General features: G+C 47.0%; 8 protein-coding genes across 8 annotated transcripts; 3 read left to right on the plus strand and 5 right to left on the minus strand.

The window, feature by feature from the left end:
• Positions 1 to 213: 213 nt before the first annotated feature.
• On the plus strand, positions 214 to 4,087 carry HD556DRAFT_1207162 (uncharacterized protein; the record flags this gene model as incomplete). Its single annotated transcript, XM_041296495.1, has 10 exons — positions 214 to 324; positions 385 to 761; positions 814 to 966; positions 1,799 to 1,877; positions 1,933 to 2,236; positions 2,284 to 2,642; positions 2,691 to 3,083; positions 3,162 to 3,493; positions 3,710 to 3,758; positions 3,818 to 4,087. Coding segments are annotated over 10 exons (2,427 nt in total), but the record flags the coding sequence as incomplete, so codon positions are not given.
• Positions 4,088 to 5,582: 1,495 nt separating this feature from the next.
• HD556DRAFT_1508321 (uncharacterized protein) lies at positions 5,583 to 6,579 on the minus strand (the record flags this gene model as incomplete). Its single annotated transcript, XM_041309067.1, has 5 exons — positions 5,583 to 5,849; positions 5,908 to 5,967; positions 6,040 to 6,141; positions 6,191 to 6,279; positions 6,327 to 6,579. The coding sequence occupies 5 exons, from the start codon at positions 6,577 to 6,579 to the stop codon at positions 5,664 to 5,666; spliced, it is 690 nt and encodes a 229-aa protein (XP_041153486.1). The 3' UTR covers positions 5,583 to 5,663.
• A 488-nt stretch (positions 6,580 to 7,067) lies between these two features.
• HD556DRAFT_1450105 (uncharacterized protein) lies at positions 7,068 to 7,861 on the plus strand (the record flags this gene model as incomplete). Its single annotated transcript, XM_041307719.1, has 4 exons — positions 7,068 to 7,217; positions 7,274 to 7,369; positions 7,422 to 7,611; positions 7,647 to 7,861. 4 exons carry the CDS (start codon positions 7,068 to 7,070, stop codon positions 7,859 to 7,861), a joined length of 651 nt encoding a protein of 216 aa, XP_041153487.1.
• Positions 7,862 to 8,890: 1,029 nt separating this feature from the next.
• On the plus strand, positions 8,891 to 10,759 carry HD556DRAFT_1248800 (aspartic peptidase domain-containing protein; the record flags this gene model as incomplete). The annotated part of the gene is made up of 10 exons (XM_041298797.1): positions 8,891 to 9,117; positions 9,170 to 9,196; positions 9,250 to 9,318; positions 9,372 to 9,565; positions 9,621 to 9,783; positions 9,833 to 9,888; positions 9,941 to 10,027; positions 10,076 to 10,243; positions 10,296 to 10,465; positions 10,532 to 10,759. 10 exons carry the CDS (start codon positions 8,891 to 8,893, stop codon positions 10,757 to 10,759), a joined length of 1,389 nt encoding a protein of 462 aa, XP_041153488.1.
• A 2,641-nt stretch (positions 10,760 to 13,400) lies between these two features.
• Positions 13,401 to 15,364, minus strand: HD556DRAFT_1300526 (uncharacterized protein). The gene is made up of 3 exons (XM_041299466.1): positions 14,853 to 15,364; positions 14,511 to 14,791; positions 13,401 to 14,462 (listed from the first exon to the last, which is right to left on the minus strand). The coding sequence occupies exons 1-3, from the start codon at positions 15,296 to 15,298 to the stop codon at positions 13,672 to 13,674; spliced, it is 1,518 nt and encodes a 505-aa protein (XP_041153489.1). The 5' UTR covers positions 15,299 to 15,364; the 3' UTR covers positions 13,401 to 13,671.
• A 245-nt stretch (positions 15,365 to 15,609) lies between these two features.
• On the minus strand, positions 15,610 to 16,309 carry HD556DRAFT_1071583 (uncharacterized protein). The gene is made up of 2 exons (XM_041296064.1): positions 16,033 to 16,309; positions 15,610 to 15,972 (listed from the first exon to the last, which is right to left on the minus strand). The coding sequence occupies exons 1-2, from the start codon at positions 16,211 to 16,213 to the stop codon at positions 15,749 to 15,751; spliced, it is 405 nt and encodes a 134-aa protein (XP_041153490.1). The 5' UTR covers positions 16,214 to 16,309; the 3' UTR covers positions 15,610 to 15,748.
• Positions 16,310 to 18,602, minus strand: HD556DRAFT_1071587 (aspartic peptidase domain-containing protein). Its single transcript, XM_041296065.1, has 10 exons — positions 18,076 to 18,602; positions 17,995 to 18,021; positions 17,870 to 17,938; positions 17,622 to 17,815; positions 17,406 to 17,568; positions 17,298 to 17,353; positions 17,156 to 17,242; positions 16,926 to 17,093; positions 16,706 to 16,875; positions 16,310 to 16,651 (listed from the first exon to the last, which is right to left on the minus strand). The coding sequence occupies exons 1-10, from the start codon at positions 18,306 to 18,308 to the stop codon at positions 16,406 to 16,408; spliced, it is 1,413 nt and encodes a 470-aa protein (XP_041153491.1). The 5' UTR covers positions 18,309 to 18,602; the 3' UTR covers positions 16,310 to 16,405.
• A 149-nt stretch (positions 18,603 to 18,751) lies between these two features.
• On the minus strand, positions 18,752 to 19,894 carry HD556DRAFT_1417681 (uncharacterized protein). Its single transcript, XM_041304381.1, has one exon. The coding sequence runs from the start codon at positions 19,864 to 19,866 to the stop codon at positions 18,898 to 18,900; it is 969 nt and encodes a 322-aa protein (XP_041153492.1). The 5' UTR covers positions 19,867 to 19,894; the 3' UTR covers positions 18,752 to 18,897.
• Positions 19,895 to 19,944: the final 50 nt, after the last annotated feature.

Consider the following 19,944-nt stretch of genomic DNA (forward strand, 5'->3'; position numbering starts at 1 on the left):
TATATGGGATATGACATTAGGGTGATGGGACAAAGGATGACTGATGCAGGCTAGCTGAGGTATGAAGGTAAAGGGATGTGGATGTGGATGTGGATGTGCAGGGGTGCAGGGATCCGGATGGATAGAGGACCGGAGACATGGATAGGGCGTCCGAAGGTCCGGATGAGGCGTGGGAATATTGTCGGATGTAGGTTCGGAATACGGGATATGACACTCTTGCAGGATGCGTCAGGAGACTACTTTATACCCGAGTGCTTCTTTCTTGCATTGTACTCGTCGACAAATGATGGTGCGGACAAGCAGCTACATGCACTTGGCCGCGCTGTACAATGAACAGAGGTGAGTCCATTCTTCACATACTTTCACTTTTACTGATAGACTTAGGATGGGTTTATTGTCAGTGACGAGCGGGAGATGATTCCAACATCTAACTTTCGAAGGTCTTTCAGGGAAATATCTGCCAATGACAACAAACTCGCTTGTGGGCTGACGGAGTCATCACACAAGTATGCGAAACTTGTGCCGAATCCTTTGTGCGTGAAATCCCAAGGACGTATGGTGTATTTAGTCCCTCTCATAATCTTCATGGACGACATATCCAGCAATATATCCAAGCAATGGAACAAGCACCATGCAGTGTACATGTCAAACGCGAATCTACCTTGCGAGATGCTCGAGAAAGAGTTTTGCATTCGATTCGTCACGTCATCTCCTCACGCAGCCCCAATGGAGATGATGAGTGCCATGCAAGAATCAATTAGGTACATGATACTTATAATGTGCTATAGCAAAACATGACACTGGTGATCATAGGAAAGCTGCGGAATCTGGAGTCTTCACTTGGGACTGCAAGCACGAAGAAGAAGTTATGCTGGAGCTATATGGTCTGTTTCTCAGTGGCGACAATCCCATACAGGCCGAGGAATGTAGCCATGCAGGGCTGCATTGCAACTACTTCTGCAGGACGTTGTAGAAACAACAATACTGAGAGGAACAAAACAAAGATGGCTCCAAACTGATATATTTGTGTTGTGGTCTTTGCACTGCCTAGTCTGCTATACTTGCCTGACAAGTGCGTTCGACCCAGGGGTCTGCGGTCTGGGAATAGTCTTGGGGGTAAGTGAGTGATGTGGGGTCAATAGTCCGAGCGCAGGAAACAATGTCCAAAGGTATAATTACGATGTCCGACGCAAAAGCGTCGGGTCCGATGTTTTCGGGGTTTCGGGATATCGGGTTTGGGTTCGGGATGTTGGAAATTAATAGTAACACTATAGCGAGCATCGGAAGAGCGAGCGGTGTGCGCGATAATAACAATGACTGATATGGATAATGAAAGAGCGATGATATTCACAATATCAACTAAGAACTACGAAATATCGGGTTTGACCACTAAGCGTCGGGGAACTGCTCCCCTCTACTTGGATCATGAATAATGCTCGAGGTCAGTCCAATATATATGTAAGTACGTAGAAATGCGGAACCCGTAGGCGAAAGTAGCGGCGGAGTATTTCGGATCCGAAGTACATGTAAATAAACATGAGGCGCTGCGGACTATGGGAAAACATGTAATAGCGCTGGCTACGACGTGAGTAATGTGCGAAATAATGAACTACACACCTAGTGGGGCTAGCAAGACAGGACGGGACACGGATAGGACAAGTGCGCGGGAAAACATCGGGTCCGATGCGGCCTAAACGTTGGGTTGGCGGGTTAGCATCGGATAACATCGGGAAGTGATTAGCATGTGACGGGTATTTGACGTGTACTGTGAAATAGCTCGATACGAGCCCAGCGCCAGCTCGTGTCCTACAACGTGCGAAGTTGGCGGAACAAAAGAGTACAAAGAGTCAGATGAGGGCTACAAGAGTATCTTCGTGGTATGTAGCATATTCTTGCCCTGCTTGTCACCATGTTGACTGACTGTCCAAGTAGCCAGGAAAACTTCGCACTCCTGCGGGAACGGCAGAAGAGATTCACGCGCAGTTTTCTTCTGCGCTTGCTTCGGGTGCAACAGAGAAGGTTAAGAAATCTGTCGCTTCGTCAGGTGTGAAGGACACGATAACTGGTTACATTCTCGAGACGGTTGTTGAGCTGGGGAAGAAACTTCGCAAACGGGGTGCTGGCATTCAGGCAAAGCCAGAGGCAGAAGTCAAGGCTATCCTAGAGAAGCAACTCAAAGACCTCCTGCAAGGGAGCGCTCTCAATGACGCCATCAATCCATTACTGGGCGTGGAAGGTAACATTTATGTCCTCGTTTTCAGCTTTACATTGACCTTTCGTCAGGATTCAATGTTCATCAGGACACACCAACAGAAATTCTACATATGGTTCTACTGGGAGTCGTCAAGTACTTTTGGGGTCAATCTGTTTATCTTCTCGAGAAGGCAAAGCTTTTGGATGTTTTTCAAATGCGTCTCGACTCTATCGAGAAGGCTGGGCTCAATGCTCCATGTCTCAACGCTGAGTATATCTGTCATTATAAGGGTGGGCTCATAGGGAAACACTTCAAAAGTTTGGCACAGGTCATGCCCTTTCTCATTCAAGACTTACTGCCGAGAACAGTACTTGATGGCTGGACGTGTATTGGTGAGCTCGTTGTGTATGTTTGGCACACAGAGATAGATGATATAGAGATATACTTGGTATGATTGCGCTCTGACACTGCCACACCAATGCTGATTGAATCATAGACGAAGCTTTCCTGGACAATTGAGTATTTCCTCAATGTCACAGCAAAATGCGCACCAAGCATTCTCATCTCAAAGCCGAAATTCCACTTTTTGGTCCATCTTCCTGCATACATTCAATGCTTTGGACCAGCCATTCTCTTTTCCACTGAACGATACGAGTTGTTCAATCACGTGTTCCAGCTGGCATGTATACATAGCAATCGACAAGGTCCAAGCCAGGATACATGCAAAGTATTTGCGAGGCAAGATATCATCAAACATATCGTGACCGGCGGTTACTGGTTTGATAGTGTTAGGAAAAAGTGGATTCAGGCAGGTGACGCAGTTTTGAACTACCTTGACAAGCATCCAGAGCAAGCACAGCTTTTAGGAATTCATATACGAGAACCTCCTGTGACAGGTAATGTGTTCATTGAATACCGAGCATCGTGGATTGTAACGTCTATTACTCAAGGAACCGGTCAACTCAAGAAAGTAACTATCAACGATGAACGGCCTGCAGCAGCAAAACCTGTGATGTGGACAGCAACGCGCTGCGCCATGCTCGAGCTCTCACAACCTGTCTGTAATGCTCAATACCGCGAAGGCGTCTCGTTGATTCTTGGCAATGGCGAGAAAGCATCCTTAGAAGGCCATATTATTTTCAACGACTCTTCAACATCCCACACAGCCATTGGGCGCATTCGTGAGATCCTGATTTCAAACTCTAACAAAGCCGTGAACCATGTCGCCATTCAGAAATTTGCTTTTGGACCTGTTTTGCATCCTTTGCTTCACCTCCCCACTCTCGAGCTCACGGAACTGTAGCAGATAGCTCAGCGACGTACGAAGTCAACTGTGTCATATTGGTATACCTGTAGCAGATAGCTACAGTTGATGTTAGTTACATAGGTACTAGATACTAAGGACGGTACTAACCTCAGCGACGTACGAAGTCAACTGAGGGTAGTTACGAGGCGCGGGAACAAATGGTATTTGTAGGTAGGTAGAAATGAAACGGTACCAAGTGTCCATAGTAGCGAGGGTTTGATAATCCAACAGGAACATGAGGTTGTTATTAGCCCACAAGTAAGTTTGAACACAATCCTTCAATCGAGCTTATTGACATGCTCACACGGTGAATCTAGGAAATCGTTTGTATAGTAAACATCCAGCATGACTGTGTCAAATCACAGTGCACAGACACCAGTCAATGTCGCCTTCGTCAAGAGCGAACCGAGACCACACGTACGAAGTCCGTCATTCAGCACAAATCCTCACTGTTCTACTTGCTCAATGCTTACTTGATTCACAACTATGCCCAAATTCGATCTGTCATTCCTCCGTCACTTTGCGAGACATCATTGAGGGTCAATAATGCAGCAGCTCGTCAAATCCGGGAGAAGAAAGCAGCCAAGAAATCAGGCGAAACACCAGATACTGAGCTTTCGAGCGCATTGCGTGATGTCATAGCTGATGTTCCTGCAGTATTCGACCGTCCAGCAGTAAAACGAACCAAGAAAATGCAGAAAGCAAAAGAGAAGGCACCTCTGCCGCAGCCGGGTCCATGACAACCCACAATCACACAGGCAGCCGCGTCTTCGAGTTCTCATCTCCCAGCGCTCATGCCTTCTCATCTCCCATCACTACATCCGCCTGCTACTGTACCTTCACAGATGCAGCATTCCCTTGTACCCCCATACAGTGCTCCCCATCCACATAACTCTTTGCAGTCACCCCCAATGGTATTAACATGGCAATCATCTCCCGCACTCGGTCCACCTAGACCTCTCCCTTCTCATCCTTGGCCATCAAACTCACCTTCCATGGTGCTGCCAATGTATCCTGGGCAATATGGTGTCCCACCATATCAGTACTCTTCGGGGCCAGCTCTTCCAAATCCCTCATACCCCCCCCCCCCCATTCACGACAACTGCCATATGGACTTCCCTTGCAACCCTCCGTGCTGTCATATCCCGTATTCCGAACCTACATCCGACAATATTCCCACGCCTCATCCGGACCTTCGGACGCCCTATCCATGTCTCCGGTCCTCTATCCATCCGGATCCCTGCACCCCTGCACATCCACATCCACATCCACATCCCTTTACCTTCATACCTCAGCTAGCCTGCATCAGTCATCCTTTGTCCCATCACCCTAATGTCATATCCCATATATCCATGCGTCTCATCCGGACGTCCGGTCCGATCCGGTCCGATCCGATCCGATATACGATAAGCTTCCTAATTCATTCCTGTGCATATAACGTTAACACAGCCTATTCCTCTATTCGGTATTCCTTGTCCTCGGTATCTTGGTTATACTTACTACCGGTATGCTTACTGATCCGTTAACCTATGCTTCATTTCCGACTCGCGCTTGATAACTTTGCTTATGCTTCATACATAGCCTCGGACACTTGCTTACTGATCTTTCCGTTATTTCCTTAGTATATAAACTCTTGTATATGTCCTGTAGTTCCTCAGTCTGAATATCATATTAGTCCTCGCACTAGATCTCACTCTAAGTCCTCATATCAGTTCTAGTCTATCGACTTAGTCAATATCCATCTCAGGCCTAGGGAGAAATTCCCTAGGCCAGAGCTCTGCTTATCCGCTCATCCGATCCTCCGAAGTTTCCGGACGTTCGTCCGAAACTTTCCTGCGGTCCTCCGGACCTATTCTGCTTCGGACTTTGTCCTTGCAGCCTTTCCTCTGTTTGCTTCTACTTAGGACTTGTCATAAGTAGCCATTACACGTATCCGTATCAGGATGAAACCTCATCATAATTTCCGGAAGTTCCTCCGGAACTTTCCCACACTCGTCCGGAAGTTATTGGCACTCGTCCGGAAAGTCCTTCCGAACTTTCCCACGCTTCGGACGTCCTTCAGACGTCCTTGGACTTTCTTCGGACATCATTCTGAAATTAAGGGCACATACTCGGGTAAGGGGCGCAGCGCACGAGCTGAAGCCAAGCCCCTCGGAATCAGTCCTACCCTTTGTGCATGGTCTTAACAAAGAGCTCATTCACGAAGTAGATCTTTCCATCAACTTTAGCTGCAGGAGGCGAAGGGAGTTCAAACAGCATTTTTTCTCCATTGAACACCTGCAACATTCCCTTGCCGCCATCTTCAGGGTAATCCTGCATCGCAAAACGCGTGAGAGGGTTTGCATAGTCCTAAATGAGAACATTCGATGTCAGTGTTGAGAGATGAGATCATGTCGGAACTGTGTACCTTGGCAATTGCTTTTCCAACATCATTGAGATAAAATATATTGCCTGAACGTGCAGTTATCTTTTCCGTTGGATTGCCGACAAGTGTTCAAATAGATTCCTGGAGCCGATTCAATGCGTATAGCGAGGGAACATCATGGGCGCCAAGTTCCTTTGCCCAAGATAGAACCGCCTTTTTCTGCACCTCGGAGAATGGCAGCCTTGGAGAACTAAATAGTAATGTGGTAATATAGTGCTTAAATGATAGGTCAGCAGTGAAAATGCACGAAGATGTTGAAACATACAGCTTTTGATGGCCAAGGATAATTTGGATTGTCAGGCAAACCTGGACAGTTCAGATTTGTATCATGCGAGGCGGTCAATGTACAATCATCTAATGATGTAAATAAGCCTCCTGCACAGAATGAAACAGTGTCTCACCTAAAAGTTCAATCCCGAAGTCTGATTCCGTCTCATCATCAAAGCCGATCTCTTCACTCGCCGGGGCGAGCGGCATGGAAAATAATTGTTCCCCCGAAGCAAGGGCAGACTGCAACTCCTCGTACAAATCGCATGTCTCATTGACTTGGTAGAAAGGACTGCTTGAGATTGCATCCCAGAGATCAGCGACTGGTACTACTTTGTGGTCTGGTCCATGTGTATCTGGGATATGGACAGCATTGTCGACGTCCATGGTGCTAGAAGTAAAATCCGAGTCGCCGTCAGCAGGTGAAGGTAAATGTTCTGCTTCATGATGGCGCCGCTGTCTTCATTGTTGCTGCTGGGAAGGAGCCTTCGAGCCCGTTGATGTCCAGGCCCTGGCATGACACTGATGTAGGCCAGTGGCAACATGCTTCAGTGCATGCTTGGAATGCATGGTGCACAGAGCATTATCACGCTTCGGACACACGTTGCAAACAACCTGAGATGCTCCGCAAAACTGCAAGACTGCATTAAACATCAGTAAACGCTATTCACGTTGAGCACAAAACTTACTTATACCGTCAACAGACCGCAGTGTGGCAGACATGGAACCTTTTGTCGAGTGATTGGAGTGCGATAATCAATAGACTTGTGATTCTGAATTTCAGATCATGTGATTTCTTGGGTGAATTTTGGCAAAGTCCAAATGGTCAGCTTGAGAGCGCTTAAGAATCAACAGCGCTGAGGCCTGGAGACATCATGTCAATTCTTCAACCCCATCATCTTTCAAGCTCAATCTTCTATCCAGATATGCGACTCGCTGAATCAAAAGATGTCATTCTACAGCCGTTGTCACTCTTGGTATGGTTTTCAGGTGCAGTACCTCGTCACCTCGCTCATTTGAATATTGTATGTGATCTGATTTTCTTGAATAACGGCTACCTTTACTGACGGATGTTCTATAGCCTATTGAAATTTCTGTGTCTTTGAAAGACGAATACAAATCATTCACGGTACTGGTAATCGAGATAGTGTCTCAGCAGCCTCATCCCTCGAATAATGTATGTATCTGCACCAAACTTTTGCAATGAGACTGACAGTGTGTATCTGTAGTCCGCGACTTTCAGTCAATCTTACTCTGAAACTGATAACGACATGTCATTTCCTTTCCTTCCACTTCCGCCAACATTCGACCACACGGATTCTGACCACTGGGCGGAACTCTTGGACAACATCCAATCATGGCTCGTGAAATCCGTGGATCCGAGTACGCCTGATGGGCTTGGGGCTGGGAAGTGTTCTGGTATGCATTCATTGCTACCAATCCTGACTTCCCAGGCGGGAAATGGTCCTTCTGGGATTCTAGCATTTCCCTCGAGAGCCAATTTATCGAGGAGTGGGTGGGAAGTGGCGGCATTTTCAGTACGGTCATCGACGACGACAGCGAGCTAGCCACTGTCTCTACACACACTGATACCCTGGACTACATTTGGACTGAATTTTCGAGTCACATCGCACTTTTTTATCCCCATCCTTTGGTTTCTACTTCATGATTTTTCCTCCATTGAACAGTCTGGGACATTTAGCATGATATGTAGGGCACCATATTGTATCATGTCTGCATTTCTATGTCTTGTCTTCAAATCAGTCTGTATGTTCAATGACAAGCTACTTCATGATCAACTTCTCTCATGGTTTGCAATGTGAAGCGTGAAATTAGACTATACTGCCTACATGATGTCTATAGCGCCCTATACTTGTCATGTTGTCTACCCTATACCTGTCATATGTAAAATCTATATCTTGCATCCTATATGCTGTACAAGCAAGGCTGCCGTTATAGATTCTACACTTACCGCATACATGACATACACCTTTCATATATAAATCCTATATCTTGCTCTCTTTGCCGTGCATTTGTTGGTGTCGTTGTCTTGCCGATGCTTTACTCCGAGGCTCAGAAAGACACTGAATCAGCACACGAAGTTAGCTTGTTTCCATGCCAAATAAATATCCTGAACTAGATCTTTTATGGTGACTTGACTTTGGATCATCGTCAAATAAATTTATTCTTTGTCGTAAATGTACCATTTATGTACGAGGTTCTGGCTGTGTCATATACATTTAAACTATTTTTCGTCAAATATTCAACGTGCGAATTTGACGATTGGCCGTGTACTGATATCGATATCGTGGAATTGAAACTCAGCTATCGGCGGCATCTACTAGTATGCCGACATTACAACATCCTTCAATTTCTCAAATTGACCTTACCGTGGGTTACTGTACAAGCTCTAAACCGTAAGCTCCCAGGTGTGAGGATCCCTAATTGTAATCCCTACCATGTCAAGGACTAGTACTCATCGGTTTACTGCGGTTGGCGATGTCGGACGCTACGGCTAGCTGCGGACAACTTGAAATGTGCAGTGCTCTGTGCAGCATCAATATGTATTTCAAGGCAATTGGCTGGCTGGCATCCCACTATACATTCGTTAGTATTCCTCATTCTCCACCGGCTTGTGGTCTCTCGCCTTGGATCTTCTCTGGTGACTGAACGATCAAACTAAGGTCTAGGTCTTGACATGATACTATTAATTTCTCTTGCATTCCTCTTCGCACTGCCTGCGGATACGTTTGGAGCACCTACAAACGTGGCTCCAGTTTCTGGTCAGGCCATCTCCCTTCTAAGAAGGAATCAATCTCCTCGAGATGTCACCCAATGGGGCGCTTTGGCGAAGAGGCAGAGGGACAATTTGATAGCAAAGTATGGCGGCACGACAACACGGAAAAGAAGCACCGGTTATAATCTGTGCGTAGTATTGTAGCGGGAAATGCGTTTACTGAGTGCCGCTTTTCTTCAGGATTGTCGATCAGCAGTATGATTCCAGGTAGGCGCTAGATGTATCTTTCAGTGTGCATGACTCCCTGATTCACTCAACAGCTACTACGGTTCATTGGCTATTGGTACGCCTGCGGTGTCTTTTGATGTCAAATTAGATACAGGCTCTTCGTAAGTTCCGGTTCAATTGATGCTCGACATAATTTAGCAATGCATTATCCCAGTGATCTCTGGCTTGCTAGTTCTTCTTGTGGCACTTCATGCGGGTCGGTTTCTACATACAACCCATCATCTTCATCAACTTTCCAGAACCTCTCTACGCCATTCACTATACAGTACGATTCGGGTTCTGCAGATGGCTATGTTGCACAGGACACGGTACAGATGGCGGGATTCTCCGTTGCTAGTCAAGGTTTTGGTCAGAAATTCCTCTTACTGACAGGCCCGCTGGCATTTACTTATGTGCATTACAGCTGTTGTGGACGCAGTGTCACAAGCTTTACTTGCATCACCGGTCTCTGGCTTTCTTGGTCTGGCATGGCAATCCCTAGCAAGTTCAGGTCAAATGCCCTTGTGGCAGATTTTGGCCTCCAGTAATGCTTGGGACTCGGCTCTGTTTGCTGTCCAGCTCACTCGGTGACACCATTTTCTCTCTGGAATGAAGTGTATTACTAACACGGAACAGGTATAAAAATGATTCCACCGCCCAGATACTTGAGCCCGGAGGAGTCTTTAATATGGGTGCGAGACATTTCAGACCGTGAGGCATCTGCTAAAACAAAACTGCTCTTAGGTTACACAAACAGTAGCTTGTACACCGGCTCAATTGATTACATCGATATTCCCGGAACTCCCTCATACTGGTATATACCATTGATTTGTAAGCCATTTACCAACTCAAAAGATTTGCTCCTTTATTCCACTCCAGCAATGACCGTGCAAGGCAACTCCATATCTATTGATTCAGGGACAACTGCTGTTATTGACACTGGTACGACCAATATAGGCGGTCCGGCCAGCTCGGTTCAAGCAATCTATGCACAGATTCCCGGCTCACAACCAGCTACGGGTGAATGGGAAGGATATTATAGCTTCCGTAAGCAAATCTCTTGAGCATCGCGAGTTCAAGTGGCTCAACGCTCAATCAGCATGCTCGACGACTGTAAACGTAGAGCTGTCGTTCGGTGGGGCCACATGGTCGATAAGCCCAGTGGACTTTGCCTTCACACAAACCAGTTCAACAGTATGCATTGGCGCATTCTTTGAAACAACTACTGGTACTGGGTCCCCCTCTTGGGTTATCGGCGATACTTTCCTGGTATGTGGCAATGATGACCAGTCCTCGAGTTTTGCAATACTGAACTGTTCTTCCGTATTCTATTAGAAAAATGTATATTCTGTCTTCCGCTACAATCCCCCTTCGGTTGGCTTCGCCAATCTCTCAAGTACCGCAATCGCTGAAAATGGTGCTGCAGGTACCGTTCCTTCCGCAACTTTTGGTGCAATATCTGCAGCAGTTACCAACACAAGCGATGCCCCACGTGGACATACACTAAACACATCATTGTCTACTCTACTCTTCCTAGCTCTCTCGGCAGTTCTCCTCCTTTAATTTCGATGCTATCTGCATTCGCCTTCCTAACGAAGGACTCATCTGTATAGGACGACCAGACGCTTACTCATTTGGACCACGCTGACTTGTAATTAATGTAGCCATATGTGATGCAGGGTATGTAGTTCTTACTGGCCAGTTATTTATGAGCTGTAAGTGGTAACCTCGTGGACGGCAACTACACTAATCTTTACAAGTAATTCGCTCATATTTAGACATTTACCTTGAATTACAATAAGAAATATCTGTACGCTGCATTTACTGTTGTCATTTTCTCATCTTCTCTCCCAAATAGTGGCCGACATCGTATTTTCGATAGTGCGGGAGCACGTCCAATAGCAAAACATCAAACTGGCCCGGATGCGCGCATTGGTGAGTCGCATATCGTGGAGGGTAAGGGTTGCTTGAGGTCAGAGAAAGAAAGACAGATTCATTCACCACCAATGTTGTCTCGTCACTAGCGCTGGTCGACGATAGTCTCAGTAAGCATTTTCCCCGTTATGGAGGGTAGCCTCAGACACGGAGATAGGCTCAACGCACGATGTAGACTGCCATGCGCACACTACTAGTCCCACTCATTTTCGCCCATTTTATTTTTTACAAGCAATATACGAGTGACAGACAGTGAGAAACAAAATGTGTTCTAATTGAAGTCAACCATTTTATTTTATTCCTGAAGCACAGCAGTGTGCGCTGAGATTAGAATATGCTGAAGTGGCACATCGAGCAATGCAGCTCAGTCCAACGCCAACAGTCATATGATGAATTCCAAATTCCCCACCGAGAATACATATCCGTGAGTACCGGATCTTTCACTATAGATTGTCTAAGCGAAATCCATGGATTTTGGCTGGTTGTATTCTCTACATATGCCATATTTCCTACTTCGCAATTTCTGTCTATGGTGTGGTGCAAGTGTTGCGAGAGCAAGGCTGAGATCTGAGACGTCGTAAACGCGCCATGACGTACATATGCATATATGATGCACCGATGACTGGACCAGTAGCATCCCCGCGCTCGCAAATATTCCGCAATGACGAGCGCCGAACAACATACCTGGAGTCCAATATATCATTTTATTTTGTTCCCCACAGCAATATACGCTCGCTCGCTAAAAAATAAAATGGAATTGAGTAGGGCTACTGACAGTGAGCGGTGGAGTGCAGGTGAAGTAGGGAGTCAGACGAATTGGTTCCGCGGGCCGTGCTTATATATATTAGATGTTAGATTCTGCAACCAATGCCACGTCACTGCATGCACAGCTAAATTAGATTCATCAGAAGTCAATAATGCAAGGGGAGCAGGGGTGGGCGCGACCCACAGGTCCCGAAGCCCATCTACGTCGATTTTACACGTGAACTGGACGTCTTAGGGGACTGATACGCCTCCGTTTGACTTCCGCGACACCGGAATGCCATGCAACGCAGATGTAATCGGCAGTTCGCAACTTCACCTGCTTTCGGTTACATAGCGATGAAGATGATGTCGCGAAGCTCAAGACCGGGTAATTCGTTTACCCATTCTCCTGACACGAAAAACCAATAACTCGATGCAGCAACCGGATGATAATCTTGAACCGCCTGGTTCCATTTTTCACACGGCCCTGGCGAATGATCCTGTGTTGTTAGATTCTGCATACTTGCTCATGATCAGATCATCAGGCTGGCGTGAATGCTGAGTTTGAATTTGGAGATTATTTCTTGACAAGCAGCAGATGTGCGTGAGCAACAGAACGACAAACACACCTGCACTTTAGCTTGACGCTAGTTATACACTCGCACCTTTCGACGGTAAGAGTCAATTCACTGACCGTAGATCCAACTTATGACACTGATGGTCTAGATGAACTTCTTGACAACTATTTTTCTGGCATTAACAATTGTCAGTCCTCTCTGTGTGCGAGCCACATCCGACTCGGAGAATATCAAATTATGCAATTGGGCTCCGTGCGAATATTTGTGTGCGGGAGTTACCCAGTACACCGAAGGTTGCACCTCGTCAGACGGCACTCCGGCAATACAGCGCTGTTGTGAAAATTTGGTGTAGTGGTGTGGTGTAGTGGTGTGGGAGATGCATTGTAATGGAAACGAAGGGGTCTAGGGATGTCAGCGATAAAATTATCAGAACACGTCCTAGGAGCCAAGTAGATTGCCTCCTTCCGTCCAGGGTCTAAAAGAACAGGCTATTCCATGATACAGGCAATGAGCGCAAATAATATATTGTCAGAATAACAAGAGATTTGGCACTTGAGGTAGGAGAGATTCAACTGACCGGCTATCTCATGGCGCTGGAACTTACATTTCGCGATATTGTTGAGACTCGAAGGCCACCTGAAATTGAAGATACCAAGTTTCAGAGTCACGGTTGGTGCGTCAACCACCTACTCCAATAGTTTTAGCTTGCCCTCCGCTTCAGCTTTTCCCGCGGTGAGTTTGGCTCGTGTGAATTGTTTGCAAACTCACTTATGCACGAACTTGAATCATGGTTCAAAGGCTGAAGTGCGTCAAAAAAGTCTCGTTGATCTCTTGCAGGTTGACTGCAGAGTAGATTTATATTTTCTCGGTACTGGAGGTGACGACACCCTTACCTGTGTAACATTGTCTAGATATTGGCATCCGCAACTGGAAGCGATCATAATCAGGAATTGGGAAGCCTGATCTATTATTAGTGTTAATATGAAGTTACTTGTAAGTCAGTTACCGGAGCCGGGAGCGGCGAAAAATTCCTATACGTAAATGAGAAGCAGAATTCGAAGTGATTGCAATCCAATTGTAAGGCATATGTAGTCACTGAGACTATAAAGGATGATGCACTTGCAAGGTATAGTATATCATACAGAACGACGGAAACAGATACTCACTATACAAATTTGTCACAATACGAAGTGTCTTGATTGTTCGTTGATATACCCTTCAGTCATCAAATTCATCTACGCCGAACCCGCTCAAGTCCATTGCCATCACAGCCTCTGTCTCATCAAAATCCATCGCATCAGTGGGTGGCAGCTCTATAGCGTTAGCCTGTCGTGCACCCTCATCCAAGAACCCCAAGCACGTCTCTATGCACCCTCTCCATCGCAGCGGAACTGCTCCACCCACGTCTACACCAGCAATGCGACGCTCCCATGTGAATCGCTCCGCAGCGTGCCTCACAAAGAATCGGCCCTTGTGCTCCGGGTTTGCACACCCGCCCGATCCCTGCGACGGCCTCCTGCCATGCTTTTGAGGGATACCATTGGACTTGAAAATACCGGGCACGTTCTCTGTCAACACCTCGCGTACATTTTCTGGCACGTTCCAAACGCTGGAAAGAGGGACCCCATAATATTCGCTGAGCACAGTCCGAGAGTTTTCGCCTTTCAGTGAACAAAGCAACTTCCGATAACAGATCTCAGTCAGTGGAGGTACGCCCGGAAGAAACGTCGTCAAGGGAGATACTGTGATCGCTCTCGATGAATTCATCGAGATCTCCCCGTATTGTGGGGATATGCGGGTCATGGGCCGCCGCCGAGACAGAATGTCGCGAGAGGCGAAAGGGACACAAAGTTCGGCTAAAAAGGGATTTGGGTTGAGTTGCAACTTCAAGAGTTTCATATCTCGCATCTCCGATGGAATATATGACAAGCGGTTCTGCGAGATATTCAACTCCTTCAAGTTGATCAAACGACATATCTCCGGGGGAATATATGTCAACTGATTCCCGCCTATAACTTGGTAAATATAATACAAATGAGAGACACGAATAAACGCACGCAGACTCAATACAGTCAGATTTTCTAACTTGAAAAGCTCAGGAGGAAGATCGCGGATGCTGTTTCCAAAGAGATAGAGTTGCAGCATATGACGCTCCTTGCCCGAGTCTATGATGGACTTTGTCCGTTCAAATGAACGCACTCGGGACTCGAAAGCTGGCTCGGTTTTGATGCGTGACATACTCCGTCCAGAGAATAGACTTTGCTCGGATAATTCTGTCGTGTTGAAAAAACCTGCGAGATCTGCGACCGATGCTGGAATTGTCTTCAATGATAAATTACTGTAGGGCGAGATAAAACGCGTCAGAAGAGTCAGGTCGACGAAGCTGGGAAATACGGCACCTCAGGTCTATGTGCCCGTTACCTGTATCGAAGGGTTTACGCAGCGCGTCGTCCCATAATCGCTCATCGCGATCAATGTAATGCGATGTGCTCGAGTCTAGAGAAAAGAGACTTGACGTTTCGTCGTGCAAGTAATCTTTTTCTCCCAGCGAGCGAGAATAGACTGAGTTGCGAGACAATGATTTCGGAGTAAATGCGGGTGGTGTACTCGGAGGAGTATCTGCCTTCTTTTCCCGCTGTGGAGGGCGTTTGTTGGCTTTTGTTGAGGCCGCGAATGGATGAGAGAAACCTCGACGCGTTTGTGGTGGAGAGTCTAAGATATACGGCTCATGCTGAGGACTCGAGGGCGGAGATGAGTCTAAGGGTGCTAACAATGGCGACGACGACGGGGATGAATCTCGAGATGACGATGAGCTCAACTCAAAGTCCATGTCATAGTCTGTCATTTTCAGGCTCACTTAATGCGGGGAAATAGATGGTCGTGTGCAAGTTGTGTGTCACCTACTGTCAGCTTTGTTGATTGTGTCTACCTTTTATAGGCACGCGTTTCAGGGCTGCAATAAACAGACTACCAAATAGTGTACTGCTTGAGATATCCCACGCAGTAACATCCAACATTTCTTGGAGAGACGGCACGAGCCTCACGAGGCATGTTGATTCTATGCGCGACTGTTACGAAGACACACAACTTGGCTGTAGCGACAAAAGACAGTCTCACCTACTAGGCATGGTAGCAATCCAAATATTCAAGGTAACAATGACCGTAACATCCTCAGGCCTGCCAGTGCACACCCAGCGTATATTTGCAAAGGGTCCACAGCCGATCTTGATCAATGAATACCCTGCAAAAAAGGCCGCCGCGATCCAGCCGTTTCTTGAACTTCTTCGTCTCTCCATCAGGCCGCCGCTAGCGCCGATTCAGCGCTAGACTGACCGTGGCCCTGGGGTACAAGGGGAAGAACTGTAACTTCAGCATGGCTGAATGTCCTAATTCCTGTCCTCAAAATCTTCAACCTAGACTTGCAATTTGGATCGGGACAAGCAACCTCCGCATCCGTGCTCATCCAATCATTTGGATGAGTGACTCGCTGCTTAGCTGCTAGAAGCGGCAAAACAGCACCTAATTCCAGTACGTACGGTGAGCAACGGTAATAAATATCTGAAAGAAAGGGATGCTTACTGAGCGAGTAAATGGAGAATGCCTGTCCAGGAGGTAGATGAAGCATTTCTCCTTCGAGGACAAAATGGTCGCCCTCTTTCGCTCCACATAGCATTCGTTCCCCTGGCGGGCATATGACCTCGACACGCAGATCATACAGCTGGAACGTATCAACTGGCGGGGATGACCCAAGGCTACCCATTTGACGGAAGCGCTCAGATCAAAGAAGAGCTAAACGGATGCAATGTAGTGGGGCGCTCGATGCAGATCGGTTTCGTAGCAATTTAACAACAACGAATGTATGACCATGTGAAATGTCCGTATTAACATAATTAGAAACCCAGTACTTTGTAATGAATGTATAATCATGTCAGAATGTCTGTATCAGCAAAAATTACCAGAACAAAAGAGCTATCGATGTAGAAGCCAGCCAGAAACAGAGCAATATACTGAAAGGACCACTTGACACGGCACCTAACGTAGCACTTGATGCAACACCAGTGTTTGTGGCAGTCGTCACAGCGCCGATTGTCGGGGATGGTACAGCAGCTTTGACACCATTCTGAGCGATAGCAGTCTCTGATAGCGCAGCAAAACCAACAGAGGCAGGACTGTACTTGAAAACAGAGTAAACATTTTTCTGTGCATCAATCAGACACTGTCCAGAGAACATAGATTAGTGATGGAAACTCACAAGGAATGCGTCGCCGATAACCCAAGAAGGACCCCCTTGGCCGATCGAGGAGATGAAAAAAGCCCCAATGCACTCCGTGGTGCTGACCTGGGAGTGCGTGAAGTCCACAGAGCTCATAGACCAAGTGTTACCACCAAAGTTGAACTGTACATTCACCGTCGTGCTGCAGGCTGGCGTTGTCCTGTCAGCCAACAAACTGAATGACAGCATTGACACTTACGATAAGTATAATATCCCTGTAATTGGCCCGTTCCTGCTTGTGATCCAGGGATTTGTGCGTAGATACTCGCAATGGCACTGGCGGGACCTGCAATGTTTGTGGTTCCGGTGTCGATGATAGCAGTCGAGATCCCTGCGATATCAATGGACTTTCCCTGTACAGTCAACGCTACGTTATCAAACACGTCAGCTAGCTGTAATATATATATATATATATTGAATTCTATTTACTGGTCATGTTAATCTCCCAGTATTGCGGTGTTCCAATAAGATTGTGATATTCAATTGATCCCGTGTAGAGACTGCTGTTGGTATAACCTGCCAAAGGGCCACGTTAAACTTGAGAGCATCAACGTGGCAGAAATATACCTACCCATGTCAATAACACCTCCTGGCTCGTTTTGAGCTGCACCAGACACATTGCCATAGCTTACCAGCCACGAGTCAGGAAAACATAGCAAAATCAGTCCGTCCTACATACCGTGTGAGCTGCACTCCGAATAATGCAGAATCCCAACTTCCATCGCTAGCCAGAGTTTGCCAGAAGGGCGTCTGTTGCGTAGAAGAAAGTGAACTCCAAGCAAGACCCATTATCCCCGATACAGGGTTCGTGTTAAAGTTCGACGAAAGAGCATCGACAACACCTAACAAGTTCTGTCATGTGTATGTCAAGCATTCGGTGTACATGATAACGTACCAAAGCCTTGTTTTGCTACAGAGAAACCAGCCATCTGGACAGTCTCCTCAGCAACATAACCAGCCACTGCGCCCGAGCCATATTGAATCTCAAACGGTGTCGAAAGGTTTTGGAAAGTAGACGATTTCGTGGGATCATATGTAGGGCTGGTTCCGCAGCTTACTCCGCAAGTAGAACTAGTCAGCCAGAGATCGCTGGAGATCTTTGTTCTAAGCAAATCGCGCTGAGAAATTTACCATTGCACTCACGATGAACCAGTGTCAAGAATCACATCATAAGACACTGGCGGCGTCCCGATTGCTATGGTCCCGTAGTAGCTATTGAGAATGCCTGATTAGTGAAAGTATCTTGGACAATGGAGCTCTCTACGTACCCTGTATCAGTCCCCTGATTGACGATGCTGTATGTGCGGCGTTGAGAATGAAACATTCGGGACATGAAAGACTTTGCATACAGGTTATACCCAGTGCCCCTCTGCTGAAGCGACTGACCGCCGTACTTCACAGCAAGTATATCTCTTTGATTTTTTGCTCGCTGAGCCACCAGCGTGAAATTCTGAGATAAATGGTTGAGCCTGCGGATAGGTATGCTCCGCCCTACGACAGCTGTTGATGTTGTTGGTGCGCCTGATGCATCTTGGGACAGCAGAAGGAATAAAAAGGTCGTGAGGCCAGCTGAAGCAAACATAACAATCTAGAAAGCGAATTTACAAATCAATGAAAACGGCAGACTGCCTGCAGTCTAAGGGAGAAAAGAAGTATTAATGACCCGAGCCCGCGAGTTGATAGCGGAAGAAAAAAGGATGAGAAACGATGGACCTGCGCAGCTCCCTTTTGAGCGTTATAACAAGTTTCATCAGTTCCAATCAGTGCTTGTGACCCGCATGAGCGTTTCGAAGGACACGGGTTCTGTTGCTCAGAGAACAGCCACGAGCAGAATAGTCGTCGTGAAGAGCCCAATTGTCGTGAACGTTTAGTTGTGAATCCTGGCTATATCTACCAGTCAAATGGCACTCGGATTCAGCATACAAGACCAAAGAGGCTGGCTCTGATTGAGCCCCTCATCGCATCATGGTGAGTGAGGAATTTCAACATGCTGTCCGACAATGCGATGATTGATGATAGCAAAGGTGACATGGTGTGTATACGTAAGAAATGGAATATCAATTATTAGTCATGCACGTCTTATGATTTGCTCCGAAGAGGCTCACAACAAAGTAATCAGAGCCTGATGCAATCATAAAGTATCACAGTAAGTGTAAGTAGAACTGTTAAATCTAGTTGGCAAGAAGCGCTTCCCTCCACTTACTCGGTTGCGAGCCCCTCTTAGTGTCAGAGAATATAGGAATTCCCCGGGCCCGCTTGTCAGCCAATTCCTCCTTCACGTCCTCAACTTCTCGCAGCATTCTTGAACGACTCCTGGCAACTGCCTTGAGAATCTTATCCCTCCGCAGATGACCAGTGAAGCGCCAGTTCTTGCTCCCCGACAAGGACGTCCGCACCAGCTCATGTCTCCTCCATCTTTTCAATGCATCCAGTGCAAACTTCTCGTTCAACCATTCCATCCGTTTCTTTCTGTCCTCTGCAGTCATGTCTTCCATTGCTTGAGGATAGTAGAATGGGTCTACAAGACCGACGACGGCACGTTTGTATGTTCGGTATGATCGCGTTGTCTTTGCCCCATTATACCTGCGATACAATGGCGAGAAGTAGTTGGCAGTCCGGATGTAGGTAGTTTTAACGCCATACACGGCAGATAGATATGAGCGTACGTCGGTTTTCGTGACAGACATTGGAACTCGAAAAGTGGCTTCGTAGGGGTTATAGGGCTTGCCAGTAGGCGTGTGGTTGCGCACCATGCGAAACATGATGTTCGGGAGATAAATTCTCTGACCGACCACCTGCAATTCTTTCTCTCCGTGATTGTCTGTGACTTTCAGACCGCGAAGACGCGTCCGCCGTTCATTGAGGGCGTCAAGCCATTCAGCTTCTGTCATGTCTCTCCCCCGCTGATCCATCAGCTCGCCTTTGGCAAGGGCTCTTCTGTAGCCCGAATATTCTGACGGGGTGAGGTCGCTGTCGGTAGGAGGTTTAAGGTGGGCCCTTTTGCGTTCGCGGCGTTCACGAACGGCCATTGGGGCTGAGGCATCTCTAGCAGCGGCTGCAAGCTTTGGCAAGGCGCTGGCAGCCCGTTCTGGCGGTTGCGTCGAGTAGAGACGACGGGCTACGCGACACAGAGCTTGCATTCGCGAAAAATATTGGAATGAATGGAAAAGAAACCTTCTGAGGAAACCCCCGTAATGAAGAATTTGTGACCTGACCCC

The sequence above is a fragment of the Suillus plorans genome (genome assembly GCF_016647745.1).
Source record: "Suillus plorans strain S12 chromosome Unknown HD556scaffold_99, whole genome shotgun sequence".
NCBI lineage: Eukaryota > Fungi > Basidiomycota > Agaricomycetes > Boletales > Suillaceae > Suillus > Suillus plorans.

Bases quoted from the DNA above. Each gene is read 5' to 3' on its own strand.
- HD556DRAFT_1300526 (XM_041299466.1), bottom strand. From the start codon at position 15,298: ATGACAGACTATGACATGGACTTTGAGTTGAGCTCATCGTCATCTCGA. The intron at 14,792-14,852 runs GTGCCGTATTTC...CTCGCCCTACAG, and splicing joins AACGGGCACATAGACCTGAG to TAATTTATCATTGAAGACAA. The intron at 14,463-14,510 runs GTGCGTTTATTC...ACCAAGTTATAG, and splicing joins TCTGACTGTATTGAGTCTGC to GCGGGAATCAGTTGACATAT.
- HD556DRAFT_1071583 (XM_041296064.1), bottom strand. From the start codon at position 16,213: ATGGGTAGCCTTGGGTCATCCCCGCCAGTTGATACGTTCCAGCTGTAT. The intron at 15,973-16,032 runs GTAAGCATCCCT...TACTGGAATTAG, and splicing joins ATTCTCCATTTACTCGCTCA to GTGCTGTTTTGCCGCTTCTA.
- HD556DRAFT_1071587 (XM_041296065.1), bottom strand. From the start codon at position 18,308: ATGTTTGCTTCAGCTGGCCTCACGACCTTTTTATTCCTTCTGCTGTCC. The intron at 17,816-17,869 runs GTGAGTGCAATG...AAAGATCTCCAG, and splicing joins ATTCTTGACACTGGTTCATC to CGATCTCTGGCTGACTAGTT. The intron at 17,569-17,621 runs GTACGTTATCAT...AGAACTTGTTAG, and splicing joins TGTAGCAAAACAAGGCTTTG to GTGTTGTCGATGCTCTTTCG.
- HD556DRAFT_1417681 (XM_041304381.1), bottom strand. From the start codon at position 19,866: ATGCAAGCTCTGTGTCGCGTAGCCCGTCGTCTCTACTCGACGCAACCG.